This window comes from Peromyscus californicus, unplaced genomic scaffold (genome assembly GCF_007827085.1).
Source record: "Peromyscus californicus insignis strain IS unplaced genomic scaffold, ASM782708v3 Scaffold_4__1_contigs__length_199733344, whole genome shotgun sequence".
Lineage (NCBI taxonomy): Eukaryota > Metazoa > Chordata > Mammalia > Rodentia > Cricetidae > Peromyscus > Peromyscus californicus.
The window spans coordinates 38660905-38681961 of NW_026294562.1; the positions used below are offsets into that span (position 1 = coordinate 38660905).

Sequence of the window (21057 nt, forward strand, 5' to 3'; positions counted from 1 at the left end):
CAAACTACAGTATCATTGATAAAAATTTCTTCATCATGTCAAACATAGTCTGAGAAAATTAGGTGAAGTCATCCAGCACAACTTCCTATTTATCATTATCACATTTATGACACCGGAAAGCAACTGAGAATTAGGGCAAAATAAAGAGCCTCTGCCAGAAAGTGCTAGATAGGCTGATACATCCACGGGCTGCAAAAGATGACCATAGCTCTTTTAAGAGTTCAGCTGCCAATATTTTAAGACATTTATTAAATGTGTCTTGCACAACAAGCTACTGCTTAAACTTTTTATAGCTCCTATCTTCAGACCATGGTTTTATTAAACAATATTTTTTATAATGTTTCTAACTGCAGCCTAAACAAACATGTAATAATTCATGTCATGTAATAGCATTTTTCAGGGTTCAACACATCACTCTACAAATATATTCTCCAGTGAAGAGAGGGCAACAGTCTCTTTGGTGAGAGCTGTTAGATGTGAGAACAATAGCTGAGTAAGTACTTCATATCTGCACTCCATCTATACCACTCTTTAACAACAAAAAGCTGCCTGCTTCAAATACATGACATTGGAGGTGGGAATAAATGAGTTTCCAGGAGAGTCCACATTAGCATACTTCCCCATGGCACATTAAAAAATACCTCGTATGCATTATCCATCACTTTATAAACATGAACAGGTATCTGCTGTATGCTGCACAGTGCTGTGAGGAAAGTGACTGCTAGGCATGAAATGAAGGCTGATTCCTTAAAGAGATGGAAGAAAAGCAGAATAATATGGTTTATAAACCACCCAACCCCAAACTGTTTTCACAAATATTTAAATAGGGCAAATGGACACTTAGGTCAGTTTCCAACTTTGCTAGAGGAAGTTGTCAAGAAAATTACCTTAAATAAGAACACTTTGAGCAAATATAAAAATAAAATTCATGGGATAAAATCTTTTGTTAAAAAAATCATGTATGTCTAAGCTTCAGATCTCTTTAGATATGTGTATGTGCACACACATAATTTAGATACCTAAAAAGAACCTCAACTCTGGTTGCAATGTTATAAAATCTTGCTTTTATATTTAAACTTGATAATGTATTTTTCATACAAGACAGTATGGTTCACTCACAACTAAGAATGTGGACAATAATAAGAGAGAGAGAGAGAGATGTTAATATTCCTTCTCCAGTATTTATCAGCTTTGACTTGCTGGTTTCCCACAACATGGCAGGCATTATGTGATGCCCTGAACATGTCTGGGTCTTGCATCTCACACTCACAGAGAAAAAGAAGTCTTAGAATCAAAACAGCTGTCAATCTGCAAAACAACAGTAATTGTTTTCCTCAGTATGATTTCTAAAGGCTGAGAGTGTCAAATGAAACAAAACAGAATTTTCTCCACTTCCCCAAAGTGGAAAGAGAACACAGAAATTCTCTTCATGGGTGACATTTATGATAACATTCACAATACAAGCAGCAAGACAGTATGTATTAGCTTTTACATACTAACGTTCAATAGCTAGCAATGTACTTAGCATATTTTGCCTTTTTGTTTTGGCCACAAAATATAAAATTTTGTTCTAAATTGATGAAATCTTCTACACCCTGAGGAACAACAATGAACTAACAATGTCAGGCTCAGCTTTGTGACTTGTGCTGTTGTTCAGAAAGCACAAGCGTCATACAGTTAATAGCCTTTGAAGCATACTGTTCCATCAGCGGAGCAACTTAACTGCCCTGTATTCGTAAGTGAACAGTCTTCGGTTGTTCCACGGTAACAGGGACGGCCTGAGAGGGTAAAGAAGTCAAAGTCGAGAGCCTGAGAATTCCCCTCACATCCTAAATCCACACAGGATAGATACATTGGTTTCTGCATCAATTATGAACACAACGTAGTAAGAGATATATTACTCAAGAATTCTCTGCAAAACACTTTGGAATCTTTAAAGAAAAGTTATTTGCTATCATGAAATATGATGGTCCTACCCTCCCCTTTCACACACAAATACATAAAATTTGAAAAATCATTTTAGTATTTACCACTTTTCTTTTGGTATTAGCAAGTCCTATTTTTCCCCTTTTAACTGACCTACCCCATGCCTGAATTTGGGAGGGAGGGAGGGAGGGAGGGAGGGAGGAAGGGAGGGAGGGAGGGAGGGAGGGAAGGTCTTCTGAGTAAGGCGAAGGGTCCCTTGGGACAAGCACCTGCTCTCTAAGGTGCTCCGGGCGCCTGCTTCCTTTGGAGCACAGGTGGGTGGTACAGGCTTTGCGCACACACTGCCCTGTAATCATGATGCCTCCCAAACTCAAAACTTTAGTGGTCAAAGGGAAAGAACGAATTCTAAGTCTCGGTGTTCTTGGAAGGGCACTCAAAAATTGCCAGTTAATGAAATACACGTCACAAGATCCTGTCTTCTCCAGTCAGTATCCCACTGCATCACGAGCTGTCTGATACATTTCTATCTTGTTAACTAGCTAAACAAAAGAGTTCAGTGTAAGACAACCTTGTACCCACATCGAGGTAAGAAAGGCACTCAAGTTAACATGATATACAGTTACTTTAAAGAAGACACTGCGTGACAGGATATGGAATTCTTGGGGTGGCTTTTTCTTGCTCACTGCTTCTATGAGACCGAATTGCTGAAGTTTCCTGGTACCCCAACATGCTTCTTTAATAAGCAAGAGCTCATTACAGATCATGTGTGTCGGGGGTGGGGGAGCATACATATTGCTGGGGTTTGCAGTTTTATTTAAGACAAAAGATATGGTTTTTACAATGTTCAAAATTTTTAGAATAAAGCATTTAAAAAATTTAAAGTACAATTTTCTAACAGCAAAATAACAGTAAACCCAAGAAGCTTTTTTGAAAATAAAAAAAGAGAATTATTCATTTTACAGCTGAATCTTCCCTAACTTAAGGAGCCAACTGGGATGCCTGTATGGTGTTGGTTCCATGCCTAAGTTACATTTGGCCCATGCCAGACACAACCTTGTGCTGTGTAAGAGAAAACTGCAAGACTGATAATTTGTAGTAAGCTCTACACACACACACACACACACACACACACACACACACACACACACACACACACACACCCCGCATGAACTGAGAGGATCTGAGCATTAGCTAAATGACAATGTCTACCACATATACTTTCTACAGACAGCTGCATATAAATTCAAAAGCTTGCTTCTACATTGTATGTCACGTAGCCCTTATTGGAAACTATAAGTGGCTTTTGGTGATAATCTGTACACATTTAATTCTATGACTGATTAATAAATCTGAGCCTGATCCTCAGCACCAGCAAAAACAAAGGGAAAGAATTAATGAAGCGTTTAGCTTAAGTTAGAACTGTGCCACGAGAGTAAGAAATGTTAGGGCCCAGAGCTTCTATAGAAGTAACAGGGGTTAGTAATAGATATAAAATCCTTAGGTTTAAAAAATGGCTCACATAGGTTCAAGGAGTACCTAAAAGGTCCACAGTTCAAGTTGGGGATAGGGATGACTCCTGTACAGATACAGACTAACAATTCTCTAAATCCAAGCATTATTCTAGCTGCTCAAATGTGCCTCTGGCTCTGTATGCAAGATCTGCTCTTCAACATCATCTAGTGAAAGAAAACAATATTCTTATCAAATGGATCTTATTGACTCTGAGAGTTTTTAATGTAGACAAACAATTAAGAGAATTTTAGAGCTCCATCTCACGGCTGAGAGTTAACAAGTCTAAACAAGGTAATGAAGACACCAAATTTAAATCTCACTAATTTTACATGTGGGAGCTCCCCTTAAGTATTAACGAAGCTAGCCCACATCACTCACTTATAACTCATTAATTTCCTGATCATGATTCCATCATTCATGACCAATCTTTCCCTTCTTCAAAGAGTGAATTAGTCAACTTAATAGTTATTAAGTCCTTATAATGTGCAAGGCATATGATACAACCTGAAAATACATTACCAAAATACACAGACTTAAGAAAGGTAGGGCGGGGCTGTGGCAGAAGCCCCAGATCTTACCACTTTTTGCGCTTCAGTAGCTTTCCTGATCCATAGGATGGTATAATGGCCTGCTAATTTCCCAATAAAAATCAGATGCAATGTGTCAGTTTAAACCATCTTTTCTTTTTATCAACAACTTATGTACAGAAGAATATGACTACACAAGCCCCGAAATTATACATGTTCTTTCTATTGCATTAGTTCATTTGGTCAAAGACACAGTAGCTTGCTAGAGAGGGTAAACGGTAAACGCTCAGGGAAAATATACAGGGAAATCCTAAGTCCTGTGAACTAACTCTTGCAAATGCTGACTTCAGAAATAATGTAGCACAGAAAAGCCGCACACAAACAGGATCTTTTAGATATCTGTAGTTTTACTACCTACTTCCAACCATACTAGGAAGAAGAGACCATGGTATATTAGAGGACTCCATGGCTTCTGGGAGGGGTGGGCTGAGCCTTGGCAGACATAAGAAGGCAGCTAACACCAAAGATGACCAAGACGCTGAGTAGGAGATATAAAAAGGCATGGACACTATACAAATTTAGTTGATGTTCATACAGCATAGCCTATGCTCATGTCCTGACACACTACATCAAATGCAAGTCCTATTCCTTGGGAAACTAAAAAGGATGCTGGGGGAAAAGGTAATACCAAAAAAAGACAGGATTCGGCAGCAGGAACTGCTGGGTCATTTCTACTCAATCTCAGAGGAGCTAAACATCATGTAACTGTTTTCCTATAGAGACCCATGTAGAACTTGAGGTATTTGATGATTCAAACTATGCTTTGTATATAGAAGGCTGTGGAATTATGTTCACAATGTCGAGTATTTTATCATCTAAATACTGTAAAACAGTAAAAATAACTGCTCCAAGAGAGTAAGATCTTTGTACTGCTGTCAGTAGAAATGTTTTTTCTAGTATCCTAAGTGCGTCACTCAGCTCAGCAGGCTGCCACCCCATAAGACCATGATGCCCAAGTTAAAGGTTTTTTTTTTCCCCTCTTAATGAAGTGTGCCTACCTCAAGTGCAAGTTCCCACTAGGGTGAGACCAGAGTGGTTTGCCTTTCCCCTTGTCCTTCTACCTACACTGCGGAGTACCAACTGTGAAAGAGAACACGCCAAACATGAGGGCTGCGCTTATTTCTGTAATCATTGCTTACATTCTGCACGCGCAGACAAGAGACAGCTTCTACCACTGTGCAGGCTTAGTTTCATGTCAATTTGACACAAGCTACATTCATCCGAGAAGAGAGAACCTCAATTGAGAAAGTGCCTCCATAAGATTGGGCTACAAACAAGCCTATAGGAGATTTTCTTAATTAGTGATTGATGGGAGAGGGCCCAGATCACTGTGAATGGGGCCACTCTGTGGGCTGGCATTCCTGGGTGCTGTAAGAAAGCCAGATGAACAAGCCATGGAGAGCAAGTCAGTAAGCAACACTCCTCCATGGCCTCTACATCAGCTCCTACCTATAGGCTCCTGTCCTGCTTGAGTTATTGCCTCAGTGATGGACTATTTGTTACCCAGAAGCGTAGGCAAAATAAACCCTTTCCTCTCCGAGTTCCTTTTATTCATAGTGTTTCGCCACAGCAATAGAAACCCAAACCAAGACAACCATTAAAAGGGAGTATGAGAGTGGCATCTCTTATTCATATTTCCTGTGTTTATAGACAGGTATTAAATTCATCGAGCAAAGAGAGATAATAGCTTCAGTGGGCATCCCTGACAAAAAGGACACATGAGAAAAAAATACGGACCAGTGAGTGATGGATAAAGAGAAGGGATGCACAGGGGAATCACAGCTCATCCGAAGGGGTGGATGGAGAAGAGAGACGGAGACGGTACTTGACCCATTTCCACCCCACTTCACCAACCTGAAAAACACAGCCCTTGTTATTGAGATATAGCTATATGGACTTTGGTACTTATCCCTGATGATTTTAGTATCAAAGTGTTTTGTTTGATTTTAAAAGTAAAAATTGAATTAATGCTCAAAACTAGTCTTCCTCCTTGGATTTTCCCAGTAAACTCTGACTAGCCACTTGACAAAAACTTTGCAGTTTATCCAGTATAACCTCAGTAACTTAAATTTTTAAAAAGGAAGCTTTCCAGGACTACATTTCTATGTAGATTTCTCCCACTTTTCATGAGTGATTTTAGAAGGAAAAAAGTAGTAATAACTAAAAGTGGCATTTCTGTTTTTTTTTTTAAAAAAAAACAATTTATTTTATAAGGGCTGACTTACTGTTTTGGCATATACCAAATATGAGGTAAAAACAATCTATCAAAACTAGTAATAAAAATAATTTTCCAGTACTACAATTACATAAACTCTTAAATTAGTTTAGTTTCTTTTAAATAATCATTTAAAAATAGATTACATTGGAAGCATTTTTTTTTTCTATATAAATTCTAACACTCCTGGCTTTGGTTCTTCTCTGAGTCGGTAACTGGAGAACATGCTTGAGAAAGAGGTGGCTCACATTTTCACATATCCACCCACCTAGCCATTTTATTCTCAAAACTGCAATTAGATCAAGTCCTTCTGCACAGGTACTAATATTCTTAAGCTGAACTGCAACTTAAATTGTCAATTTCTAAAGAAATTGCTTATGTAGCAACGGAACTGAGGTGGGTAAAGGTGTGCGAACCAATCTCAAGAACCAAACGAGAAGTCCAAATACTGAAACAGAAAGGGCATGGAATCAAACAGAAAAAAAAAAAAAAATTAAGACTCATTGTGTAGCAAGAAGGAACTATACAGTTATTCTGTACCCAAAGGAATGCCGGCTCTTAACAAAATAAATAAAACAAAAGGTTTCTCACAGACTTTTAAGCTCTAGATGAAGAAGAATACATAGTTAGCCAGTCAGTTCATGCAACTATGGCATTGAGAAAGGAAAGCAATATTGCACTAAAAGGGGAATTTCTTAGGATGAATCCACCCCTTTCACTGACTCAAAGTCACCAGCCATTTCCTGTATGCATTGGCATACCTGGCTTGCTCTACATTCCGACAAGTGGATAATACTTGATCAATAAACCTGTGCTCCATCTCTAGGCCTAGAGAGTCTGGAGCTGGGGTCCGTTTCAGTCGCTTGGTTTCCTGGGAATAGCCTTGTTTGCTGGAGTCATTCAGTCCGTCCACTTCCATTGCCTGAGATAGTTGAGGGCTTGCTGGAACCAGGTGCAAGTCATTCAAAGCCCCCCCAGAGCAGTCTGCAGGTGACAGGTGAGTCAAACTGGGAGGAAACCTGCCATTTAAATGATGTTGAAGGTAGAAAACATGCCGCCTGTGATGGGGGATGGGGGATGGGGATGGAAGAAAGAACATCATCACAAAACTAAAGATTTCCAGGCAATACTTTAAAGTGGATAATATAAAAATATATAGTATTAGCTTACACCCAGTTCATAATCCTTTCCTCCTGTCTGGGGAAAGGAGACAAGTGACTTGAAAGCTCAGGGTTTCAACCCTCACTGCTGATTTGTGAGAAAACAGTCTTGCTGTAAAGACTTTTTAGTAAACATTTACTCAGATCACAGTGAGTTTTCAGTTCTAATTCTAACATGAATTAGAAACAATAAAAGCTTAATATTCTCCATAAATAATTATATAAACCAAAATACCAACTTCATTGAGAATCTTAGAAGTAATCCAGAAACGAGGTACAGTTCCTCGAGACTAGAGGCATAGTTCATAGCCTCTATCTAGTCCTTTCTGAAGACACTTCTATTGCATTTATTTATGCACATGCGTGTGTGTGTGTTAGATGTAGGTACAGAAGTCAGTTCTCTCATTCTACCAAGTTCTATGTTCCAACTTCTAGGGATGGAACTTGGGCCATCAGGTTCACTGGCAAGCGCCTCTAATCACTGAGCCATCCCATCAGCCCCTAGTCTTTTTCAAAACTCGAAGAACACACTTGTGGCAGTTGGTCTTATTTAAGCTCTCTCCTAAACCTCCACTTTAGTCTTACATATCAGTATTCGGTGGAGATATGCTAGGCTCTGAGCAAAGCACATAAAAGATACCACTCCGGTTTTCAATCTACGAGCAGTTATCACCTGGAATTGCTTATTAAAATGAAACCTGCTCTGCATGATCCCCAGTTTTCATGGGGCACACATCTGCTACACAAACTCTGACATGACAGATGAGGTTCTAAGCTGTTATATCTCATCATTCATTCAATGTCTGAAGTCTCCAGGCCTTGCTACTGTGAAGAGGAGGTACAACAGAACAACACTGTCGCTAATAGCAGCCTCACGTCCTGTCTTTCTTAAGGCGGCCTTGCTGTGAAGAGAAAAGATCACTGTCTACTCATGAAGGTCTACAAAAAGGAAAGATAATGTCGGCCTTCCTGTACTTAGTGTGGATTAGCAGCTAACAGACCAGCTAAGCAGTCCATGAGAAAGACTAGACTGGAAAAAGGGGTGGGGACTCAGTAACTCAGGAAGTACAGACTTTACAATCTTTATCCTGCCTAGTACAGACAAGTCTTTTGTTTCTAGACTGAATCCTACAACCTGAAGTAGACTGGGGACTTAGACAGACGGAGATACTTCCAAATAGATAAAGATCCAAAATAAAGGAAGCAAAGTGTTAACTCACCTGGACTTCATTCCAGGATGAAGTTTATAGGATCAACTGTACTCAAAACCCAGGTTAATACACCTGCTGGCCTTCCTGATTGTTGGCATACTTAAGATAATTAATGTGCGGACCACTAGAGCAGGGAAAACGATAAAGCTTACCTTCTACCCATGGTCTAATCATTAGTCTCAATCGTGACTGCATCAAAATGGTCTGGAATATTTTACTTTTCTTAAAAACCCATGGTAACACTCAATCCTGATATGCTAACTGTCAGGCTCTCCAAAGAATTATGAAACATTTTTATGTTTTGTTTTGTTTCTGGACTATTTTGGAGGTAACACAAGTCATTCTGTTGTATACTTAAGGGTGAACCTAAACCACAGGCAAGCAAAGATGTGTGTGAGAAACCTCATATTAACAATGGTAATGGTATGATGAACAAAAGCCCTTTCTCAGTCAGGAAATCAGATGACCATATTTACGTTCACAGACAGAAGTCAGCTATAACAGGTTCTGCAGTCTCATAAGGACACAGCCAGTTAATCAGAGGAAATGGATTTTCTCTTCTCTTACCTATGACACCAAAGGGTTTCGTGTCCTGGATAGGAATCAATAAGATCTGTGCAGAAGTCTACTTCTTCTTCTAGGAGCTGGGTAAGATTTACCCTCGGTTCCTCTGTTGAAGCTGTTGCTTCTTCATCTTTTGGCTCATTTTTCAAAGAGTTTTGCTGCAGTATAGAAGTGTCCATCGCAGTCTGGCTAATCAAAGACTTCAACAAAAACTGGCGATAGTGAAATCCACTGTGGTCTGAGACATGCATGGATGCCCAGTGTTTAGTAGAAGACAGCTCATCAAGAAGGATCTTGTAAGAAGAAAGAGGGAAGTGAGAGGAGCATTACAAAGGCTTTTCCTTCCCATCACCACCTGTGCTTTCTTTGATTCACTGTCACCAATCTCTTGTCTACAACGTCCCACATGATGTTCTCTTAGAAGCTCAATGCGTGCTAGCATCCCTTGTCCCTTATAAAGTGAACAGCATTTTTTTTTTGAGCACAGAGTTTAAGGACTTGTATTCTTTTCCTTCACCTTACTACACTGTAAATGGCCAACAAAGAAAACCAAATTCGAAATTAATGAATTTTTGGGTATTTATTTACAAGTAATATTATTACAGAAGGGAAAATACACAACATAAATTCAGAGGTGATTTTGATTCTTATTACATTTTATATTTACATTCAACTGTATGGATAGGCATTATACTTTCAGTAAGAGACTCTAACTGCTTTTCACAATAAATGACATAAAGGCAGAGACTGTGTCTGTTTGTTCCTACTTCTTAATTCGAAGAGCTAAGCACAGACTATGATGCACAAAAACTAGGATTTCCCAAGGGCTCACAAGTGGGGCTCTTTGCCTCAAACTGATGGTAATGAATAAATGGAATGCAATTGGGTCTAAAGTATTTAAAACACTGTATTACAAACTGATGAATTTCAAAAGGAATTTATTATTTAACTTTGAGGCAAGAGCAACACATGGATGAAAGTTTTTCAATAAAACCAACTGAATTATTTTAAAAACAATCTTAAAGGGGTGGGGGTGGGGCGCGCCTGAGTTGGTGAAGTGCTAAGTTGAGGCCCCGAGGACAGATCCCTAGCACCCACAGAGAAAGCCAGGCACGGGGAAGCACATCTGCAACCCTCAGGTCATACTGTCAACCCAGTGAGGCAGAGACAGGAGATCGCTGAGGTCTGTTGGTTAGTCTAGCCCCTTCAGTAGGCTCCAGGTCCAGTGAGAGACATCATCTCCAGACGGTGGGGGCTACTATGTGTCTCCATGGGAAAAGCATTAGCTTCACAAGCATGAGGACCTGGGTTCCAGTTCCCAGTGCTCATGGAGAAAGCCCCTGCACATGCCTTTCACCCCAGCACTGGGGATCCGAAACCGGTAGGTGCTAAGAACTCACTGGCCGACCAGCTAGCCAGAAAGGTGAGTTTCTGGTATATGACAGATCCTGCAGCCAGGCACTAAGATAAAGAGTGACAGAAGACACTTGACTGCTTGCTCTGGTGCACACAGACATGCATACCTGTCCACTCACACATCTACAACACACACACACACACACACACACACACACACACACACACACACACACACACACACACACACACAGAAGGGGAGGGAGAGAGAAGTAACTGGAATGATAGCAGAAAGCAACTGAAAAACCCCCAAATCAACCCTGGCCTCTACATTCACACATGTACATGAGTATGTCCTGGATTAAGAGTTTTTAAAGGAAAAAATAAAAACCCTACTCTATTCTTTATTCTATGTGTAAAGATGCATATTAATTCAAGAAGAAACAAGGAACTTCAGGGCATTTTCTTATTTTAGGTTTTTTCCTAAAAAAAACCAAAAAAACAAAAAAACTAGAATAAAAAGTGTATAGGGAATGATTTAAAAACAAAGACAGTAATTACTTTTAAGTGACTTTAAGAAGACAAAGGAATGGTTTAAAGTCAGGTGTGGTGGTATTTTACTTGTACTGAAATGTGATTTTAATTGTATGTTAATAAATAAAGTTGTCTGGGGGTCAGAGCTATTAGAGCCATATAGCAAGTGCGTGGCGGCGGTGGCGCACGCCTTTAAGGACCTGGAGGGCGGTACATTCAGGCAGTGACGAGGCAGTCACATGTTTGGGTTTACAACCAATGAGAAGGCAGAACAGGAAGACTTTAAAGACAGACACACAGGAAGTAGGTCCTTTTCGGAGAGCTCTCTTGGCTGGAGAGGATCCCTGAATCAGGAAGGGTGAGGCTCTTAGCTCTGACCTCTTGGCTTTCTTCTCTGAATTGGCTCTGTGTTTCTTATTTTATAAGACCGTTGGTTACATCTACAGTCAGGCACTGACAAAAATGAATGTTTTTTAGAATATACCTTCAGTGCCCTTATTCCTTTCCAACCTCCATATAAAAAGGTGGATAAGTAAACACAGCAGCAGGACTATGGAACAGAGGGGTTGATTGGTTTAAAATGAAATACTGAAAACACACATGCCAGCAGTCATACATTTCTAATCATTTTTTTTCACCCGTTATACAAGTGATTGTCCTGGTTAGGTTTTGTCCACGTGACACACACTAGAGTCATTTAAGAATGAATCTTAATGGAGACAATTCCTCCATAAGACTGGCTTGTAGACAAGTGGGGTGCCGGTCTTGACTAATGATGGATGTGGGAGGCAGTGCCACTCCTGGGAAAGTGCTCCTGGATGGTGTGAATAAACAGGCTGAGCAAGCTATGAGGAGTAAGACAATAAGTAGGGTTCCCCCAGGGCCTGTGCTTCAGTTTCTGCCTCCAGAGTCCTGCCTAACTTCACTGGGTTGACAGTATGACCTGAGAGTTGTAAGATGAAATAAACCCAACCTTAACTAAGGCAGCGGTAAAAATGATCATTATAGAAACAGCAATAATATAGGAGAAGAGAAAATCACATCACACGTTAGCCCATGGGAGATATCTTCTGAACTGATTCTATTCCGCTTACATTAAAAGCACACTAGTGATGGGTGATCTTCACCAACAACAGAGCTGGATTTACAAACAACATGGAAGCACACTTCTGGGTATGCCTATGTGGGTATTTCCACAATGATCTGACTACGGGCAGACCCATCCCGAATGTGGGCAGAATCATCCCGTGGCTTTGGCCCCAGACCTAAGAAGAAAGCAAGCTGAAAAGCAGCTTTCACCTTGCTCTGCTTCCTGACCAAGGACACCATGTGGAGCTGCCTCAAGCTCCTGCTGCCCTGCTTTCTCCTCCATGGTGGTCCAAGTCCCAGACACTGTGTGTGAGGTAGAACCCTGCTCCCGCACGCCCCCGCTTGTCAGCAGACAGGACGGCTGCGGACTGAGCCTTCTACAGCAGCACCTTTCACTATCACACAGCATCTCACCCTCAAGACCGGTTTCGACTCTTCCCTGCTTCTATTCCCGTCTGAGGAATTCTTACACATGACACTATGTGCACGCCCAATCATGTATTTAGGAGAAATGTTTAGAAGTTTATTTGTTGGGACAAAGAGAACAACTTTATAAGATTGATGACATATATTATTATAAAGTGCCCTCTTGAAAGGCTGTACAGTTTATCTTTCTATTGGAGGTACATTATTAATGCCTATTTCCTAAACTCTTATGAAAACTTTAATCACTACTAATTTATTAATACTATCTAAAAGTGGTTTGTGTTTAGTTATAAGAAAAGCTAAAAGCTTTATGTTTGGTTTTCTTTTGTTACTTCTTTATGACTAACAGGCTTGTCTTGTTCTCTTCATTTATGAATTGCCCAATTTACTATCAGCAAGTCATCTATTTTTCTTATGGGCTTTTTAAAGATATTTATACATGAAGGAGATATTAAATCTCTACTTTTATGATACATGCTGTAACCATTTCTCAGTATATACTATTACAATTAATTTTTCTTTTTTCTGGGTTTATTGAGGTGTACTTGATAAAAATGTATGCTCTCTTGACACACACTGTAATCACAGGCTTGCATGTGTACACTGGGATATTACACAAACCAAGCTGAGAAACACGGGCATCACTTCACAGAGTTTTCATTTTTTGTGTGAGACTATTTTTAAAAATCCCCTCAGTAAATTTTAGCTATACACATAAGGCACTATTCTTTTACAAATGTATTTATATTTGTGTCTGAGTGTATGTACACACACCATGTGTGTGCTTGTGCCTGGGGCAGTCAGAAGAGTGTGTCAGATCCTCAGGAACTGGTATTACAGACAGTTATGAGTCACCCTGTGGGTGCTGGGAACCAAACTCCAGTCCTGTGCTAGAGCAGTGAGTGCTCTCAACCACTGAGCCAACACTTCAGTCCCTACATATGATATGATAATTCTGGTCATTAAGCTGTGTGAGATCTTTGGAGCTTATTCGTTCTACCTAACTATAATTTTGTAACTGTGACCTTTCTTTATCCCTCCCTCAACTTTTCCAACTATCATTGTACTCTGCTTCCAATGAATTCAAACTTTTCTAGATTTTACATAAAAGTGAAATCATACAATATTTACATGGCACATTGCCCCCAGGTCTCTATTTTCGTCTCAGATTTTAAAAATCTATTTACAATTCAGTTTATATATAAAAAGATCTAAATTATTTTTTAAAACGTCAATCCAACTTTTTCCAGTCATCATAAACTGAGATTCTTTTTTTCTATGTGACATGCCATATTTAATGGTTATTAATGGAATCTTCACATAATTATATATACTAGGATTTATTTCTAGAGTTTATTATATTTTTATTTTATTTTTGAAAAAGTTCTATGTTTTAATTACTTAACATAGTTAAATATCTAATGGCATAGTGTCTAACTTCTTAGCTGTTTTCTAAGCTTTTCCAATCAATTTCAAAACCAAACTTTGAAACTGATATATAAACCAATATTTTGAGTATATTCAGAACTGTGTAGACATTATTGCTGATTTCAAATGTTTTTATACACAGACACCTGCAAAAAAAAGCCCTCTATTGCCATGGGGATTCACTTTCCATTCCCTCCCTAGTCTCAGGCATTTAATAATCTTTGAGCATCTGAACTTCCTAGATCAATAGAACAAAATGGGATGATTTTGAATCTGGTTACTTTAAATTATGTTTTGAGACTCGTCTACATCACACAGCACTCCGGTATTTCATTCCATTATTACGGTCAACAGTCCATTTTATCAAGGCCTCGCCTTTGGTTTTCCTTTTTTCATATGATACATATTTGAGTTGTCAACAGTTTGGGGCTATGAACATTCTCACTCACAGGATTTAGTATGAACATGCCTCTAATTCTCCAGAATGGGGCTGTGGGATCATAAATAGCCATTCTTTTTCTTCCAAGAATACAACCTACTAGTTTTAACTGTACCTGGTCCCTCACATATACAGTAATTCTATGGTTTTCTCCCTCTCTCTCTCTCTCTTTTTTTTTTAAGGGAATGTTAAGCTGCTTTCCAAAGTGATGTCACTAGATTACATTCCTACCAGCCATATTAAGGGCCACTTCTCATATCCTCAGTGACATTTGCTACTCTCTGCCATTACTGTTACCATTCTAGTTGGTAAGAAACAATTTCACTCACTGTGGTTATGATTTGCATTTCTATCCTTTGTTAATGATGTAAAATTATTTTGTATCTTTATCAGACATTTGCACATCTCTATTTTTTTCAGTGACATAATAACAACTTTTAATTGGCTAGTCACAATACATTTTGTTCATTTATATTATTCTACTCCCCCTCAAAAATAATTTTTAAAATATCATGTTTCTACTCCATAGTACCATTAATCATCCGTTACTCTCTAACTTTTCTTCATACTAAAACATTATTATGCTTATTACTAAAAAACAAACAAACAAACAAACAAACAAAACCGTGACACTATTGCACACGTGAACGCCTGGTCAGCACTTACTATGTCCCAGGCACTGTCTAACCACTCATAAGTGCTTTTGTTTCATTAAACGCCAGCATACTAAAACTGTGTAGTCCACACTATATTTACTTTTATGCCAATAACCTACTATAAACATTTTTGTTTAAATAATCTAATACAGTATGATCTTTAGTAGACTAAAATATAGACTGTAACGTTAATGAATCCCTTACTCCCAAGGGCAAGCCTCTCTAATTTTCACAATTACAAATGCTTGCACATACCAAATCTTTGTATTTCATAGCCAGTGTTTACTAAGTAAGAACACCATGACAATCACTCTATGGCGATCCTCCTGTTCAGCGTGTACCACTCCACCGGATAGCTGTTGAGGAATTTCCACCATACTCTTTTCATAGGCAGGAAAATGAGGATGAGAGAGGCTGGGTAGCTTCCGTGAGGGCACACAGCAAGTTGGTAGAACAGCTAGAGTACATATTAGGTCTGTATGATCACTGAGTGGCACCTTTAATCATACCATACACGCTGTCTCTGCCATCGTTTCTTTGCATAAGATCAAGTCCACAAACCACAACGGCTATGACTCTACCTACTTTGAATGTGATCTTGTCTTTTATTAGAACGGCAACAACTTTTCCAGAGCTCACTGTCAGCCTCTCACCAGGACTGGACATCAGGCATTTTAAGATACTATTTTCAACTTTCTACCCTTGATAATGCTAGCTCATTTTATCTACTTTGCTTTTAAAATGTCTTTATTTTATTTTTTTTATTTTGCAGAACTAGCGCTTGAGTCTGGTGCTGTACCACTCAGCTATCTGTTCTCTAACCCACTCACATCTATTTTGAGATGAGATTTCACTAAGGTGCCCATCTGTGTCACCTTTCAACTCACTACGTGGCCCAGGTTGCATGCCGCCTGCTCTCCCGCCCAAGCTTCTGCGTAGCTGTGATTACAAGTGTGCACGATCACACTCAGACTTACATGCATTTCTAAGTTGGTCTAGACAACTGGTACTTTTGTTAACTACTTCCTCTCAGAGACAAAGCACAGAGCATGAGTCCAGCTGAGCCCAAGGACTTATAACAACAGAAAGAGAACTAAAAAAATAAAAATAAAACATTCAGTACATTTTACTGAGAACAGAAAAAGGGTAAGAAAGGCTAGTGGAGGGTGTCAGTGATGGAAACACAACAAATCCTCCTAAGTGCAGCTCAAGGAAGGGTGATTAGATGTGAGCTCAGAAGTAGATCCAGGCAGCTGAGTCAAAAACCTCACCAATTAGCTATCAATCTAACATAAGATGGTCGCAAATAACCAAGAATTTCACCTTGGCCTGTTGCCGCTGACATTATGAGAATGGGCTAGCAGGAAAGTTTCCAGTAACATCTCATCTCCCAATTCTTGCCCAAGGCCCCGCCCCACCATCACACTACAGAGCAGAGGTGAGGAGCTGCGGTACCCCACATCCCTGACAGCACACATGACTTGTATGTCTCTAGACTCAGCAGCTGTTTCTAAGGAACCATTTCTGGTGCTCCCGACTGGACCCAGAGCTCCCCAGACCTTCCAAGGGTTACACTACTTTCTCATTGTGGATTAACTCTCTCAACTAGAGCTCCAGATGGTATAAAGATCAAGTAACCCAGCACAGCAGCTAGGAATGACTGCACTGAGCCAATCAAGCACACTAGCAGACATGTATGAAAGAAACCCAGCACTCTTATCACAGTAACTCAGGCAATCCTCACACTAACCTCCAGGCAGAAAGTAGAGTCCTTATTTGAAAAATAAAATCTCAAGGACTTACTTCCCATGTCGAGGTCAAACATGACCTCAGGCTGATGCGATGCTAAGCCTCTGCTCTGCCGCCTCCTTTGGGTACCTCCCTCCTGAAACTCACAGACATATGAACAGAAATGGAAAGGTCTACTCTTCTATAACTGCGGGCCTAAATTCCCTTTAAGTGACAACTCTATTTACCCCGAAGACTCCCGACTCGGAGGAGGGAAAGGGCACTAGGAAGGAAGAGAGGACATCGCTGGTGAGTCACAACTACAGGAAGCTCTCTGTGACTTTAAATCACCCCTGAGGCATGTTGACATTCAACTTCACCTTTTAATTGCCCTGGCCTTGGGAAGTTTTTTAGAACAGCGTCATATATTCTTACAGATTTCTAATACAATAACCAGCAAAGGAAAAATGAAGATGATTTTGTAACAGAAAAAGAAATACAGGGCTGTCAGGCTATCACTCTGATGGATGAGTACTAAATGTTCCAAATGATTCAACTGTGGCCAAGTCTAAGCCTCAAAATACCCTGGAAACTGCCACCTCCCATTTCTAAAGACAAACACACACACACACACACACACACAAAGACAGGCTGCAAGAGCCATACTAAACCTATGGAAAGAGCTTATGTGAGATCCCCCTGTCATTCTGACGTCATAGGCCTGTAGAGGGCCTCACGAATCCCAGGGTGAGCTACAGGCTCTGCCAAGTCTGTCCCTGCTCTCTCCTTTCCTTTCTGAGAGTGAAGAGTATAAAGACTGTCTGCTGATTCAGCTCACTGACATGTGTCCAGAGAACGTTACAAGCAGTTGAATAATCTTAATGAGTTAGACTGACTCTTCGTATTTGGTTCTGCGTGCCTTTGGTCTGGCAATGTATTTCCTTTACCAGCGTCCCAAGCTGCACTCATGGGGAAGGCAAACCCTTCTGTAATTATGAGGATTTCTCTGGAAACCACAACTGTCTTGATCCTCTGGGGCTGCTGGAACATTACTTTCAGGGATAAATTACTACAGAGATTTAAAGGGTGTATGGGTAGTACTAGCCATGGAAAAAGAATAATAGCCCTACCTTGAGATCCAGCTTGGCCACACTCTGTAACACCCAGATGCGATGGGACCAGGCATTATAGTTGCTGGGGTGCCTTCCTGCTGCCTCACCACAGACTTCCATCTCTTCCTGTATTATTCGCTGGGTCCTCTCTGCAGGAACTGTTCCTAAGCTTCCTTTGGCCACAGAGGAAGGCGAGGAAGTGTCCTGACTTAACTGCTGCAGCACCCAGCGCCTGTTAATACAGCATGGGGGAAAGAGGAGGGAAGAACACAATCCATTTCCGTGTTCTTAGTTTCCATGTACAGAGTGCAAAACAAGTCATCTATAAGCTCAGGGATGGGGATGTCAAGGGGCTGCTGCTATTGCGCTCTGGAATACAATTCAACTTAGCAATATGAGCCAGAAGGGACACGAAAATGACAAATGGGAAAGAGAAGCTTTTCTAAATTTAAAATCCATCAAAAAGAGAAGGTCATCAGCTCCAAAATGACCACTTCCAAACTCTCCTTGGCCAAGGAATATAAAGGAGCCAATCCATGTGCCTGTGTGTGGTAGGCTAGGCGCAGGGCTGACTGTGCACTATGGCAGGAGGGCGCAGACTCGTACCTTCAGTTACACGTACATGCCTCACCCACACTTGTCTGCAAACAAAAGTATTGTTTTGATAGCTTTCACTAAGCGAAATTTTGATATTACAGCATAAAATGTGAAAAGAAACAAAAGACACTTAAGCATCAAGGTTTAAAATGTCCTCAATCACAGACTCTCCTTTTGTCTATGTGTAATTTGCATATATTTTAGTCAAAAGCAACAGAAAAGGTTTCTAATCAGTTCATATTTTTATAGACATACGTTTGAATTAAAAAATTTCCAACCCAAAGGTACAGAAAAATGAGTAAGAAAATTCATTTTATTTTTAAACAATGAAGTTTCACAACAAAACATTTTTGGTTTTAGCCAGGCGGTGGTGGCGCATGCCTTTAATCCCAGCACTCGGGAGACAGAGGAAGGCGGATCTCCGTGAGTTCGAGGCCAGCCTGGGCTACAGAGTGAGTTCCAGAAAGGCCCCAAAGCTACACAGAGAAATCCTGTCTCAAAAAAACAAAAATAGCCGGGCGGTGGTGGCGCACGCCTTTAGGCAGAGCCAGGTGGATCTCTGTGAGTTCAAGGCCAGCCTGGGCTACCAAGTGAGTTCCAGGAAAGGCGCAAAGCTACACAGAGAAACCCTGTCTCAAAAAACCAAAAAAAAAAAACAAAAAAAAAAAAACAAAAAAACAAAAATAACTTACTAATTAAATAAATAAATATAAAAAATAAACAAAATTTGTTTTTAAATTACAGACTCCAATAACCGAGATGCTTATTTAATAGTTTCCTTCTGGCATCTCCCTCCTCTCAGCCTAACACCAGCACATGGCTTTCTGGGGCAAACCATGCCAACTTCTGGTAAGGAAGAAAATACAACTGACTGTGGTTTGTTAGAGCTGACTTATCATGCTAGGCAAAGTCAAGGTTACAGTCATGATACCTTAAACCCACCTAAGAACCCAACAATGTTCATGACTGAGGAATGTTAGCGGCATAATGAGGACAAACTTCCTGATACTAACTTCTCCAGGACACTGTGACAGCAGACGACACCACTGCATTTCAGTGAAGTGAGCACTTACATGAGATCTCAGAAAAGCATGCTTTCCAACACCAAGAATTTTCAGAGTCCTACTTGTATTCTGGCTGTCTCAGGTTCTCACCCTAAAAATGCTCCTTGCATTTATGGTTTAGTCCATATACCAATCACCGCAGTTACCCTTATCTTCCTTTTAAAATTTAATTTTAATCATCACAACTATCAGACCACCAAATTTACTAGGAACACAAGTCCATGTATTATAGTTAAGTATCTAAATGCAATCTCCAAAATTGCTATAGATAACAATAACAGCCAACGTTATTGAGCAATCAATTACTATGTGCAAGGCACTGTAGTAGGGCTTGTATACATGACCTCAGGAGCACTGAACTACGAATTCTATGAATCAGGTATAACTATTGCTCATGTTTTATGAATGTGAAAACTCAAACTTGGAAGGACTTGCTCCCATGGACACTCAGGTAGCAAGTGCTCATTCTCAGAATCAAATGTAATGTGACTTTAGAATTCAAATTCTGAACAAAAATCAAATAGTAATGAATACTGAATACTGAATACTTGAATACTGAACAGGGATACAAAACTGCCTATCAATCACACCTGTGAATCCATGTCTCTGGACTCTTAGGAAACTTAGTTAAGGCTAGTTTTCCCAGATGCAGATCCTTAATTGGACTTAGAGTGCCAGAAAGGATGAGCTCTTTCCTGTAACAAAAAGAAAAATAAGCGTCAATTTTCTACTCAAGCATTTTTTATTGCTTTTAATAAAATCTCATGGTGAACCACCAAGAACTATTAAAGAATGGACAACAACCGAGAGACTGAGGAGAGAGTTCAGTCAGGAAAGTGCCTGCTGCGTGAGCGTAAGGGCTTGAGTTGGAGCCGCAGAGCCCACACAGAAACAGGCACCGCAGCGGGGTCTGCAATCTTGGTGCTGGGGACGGGAGGACTGGACTGTGGGCTCGGGGCTGCGCATCCCAAATCAGCACACTGACACCATCTGTAACTCAGTAGATAAGAGAATCCTAAGGTCTTGTCCCAGAGACACTCAACTGGAAACAGTGTAAACCACATTACAGCTTAGAAACCACTGCACAGACTTTATTATCACGCTGGTTAGTTTTCTGTCAACTTGGCAAAAACCAGGGTCATTGGGAAGAGGTCTCTCATCTGAGAAAAATGCCACCATGAAATTGGCCTATGGGCAAGTCTGTGGGGACTTTTTCTTGACTAATGATTGATATGGGAGGGCCCAGCCTACTGTGGGCTGGCTGTGCTACTCTTGGTCCTGAGAAGTGGTGTTCTACCATTTCTTCTGCTTCAGTTCCTGCCTCCAGGTTCCTTCCTTGAGGTCTTGCCCTGACTTTCCTCAGTGACGGACTGTGACCTGAGATTTCTAAGCTGAAATAAACCCTTTCCTCCCTGAGTTGATTTGAGTCATGGTGTTTTAGCCCAGCAATAAA

At 40.2% G+C, this 21057-nt stretch overlaps 1 protein-coding gene across 1 annotated transcript in view; it reads right to left on the reverse strand.

Moving 5' to 3' along the window:
• Window positions 1-4101: 4101 nt before the first annotated feature.
• Ptar1 (protein prenyltransferase alpha subunit repeat containing 1) overlaps window positions 4102-21057 on the reverse strand; it is a 34304-nt gene continuing 17348 nt past the window's right edge. Inside the window, exons 4-7 of the mRNA XM_052763102.1 lie at window positions 20195-20299; window positions 17962-18175; window positions 9179-9468; window positions 4102-7298 (exon numbers count right to left, since the gene is read on the reverse strand). Coding sequence (XP_052619062.1) covers window positions 6956-7298; window positions 9179-9468; window positions 17962-18175; window positions 20195-20299 — 952 coding nt within the window. The 3' untranslated portion in view covers window positions 4102-6955. The remainder of the gene's footprint in view (window positions 7299-9178; window positions 9469-17961; window positions 18176-20194; window positions 20300-21057) is intronic.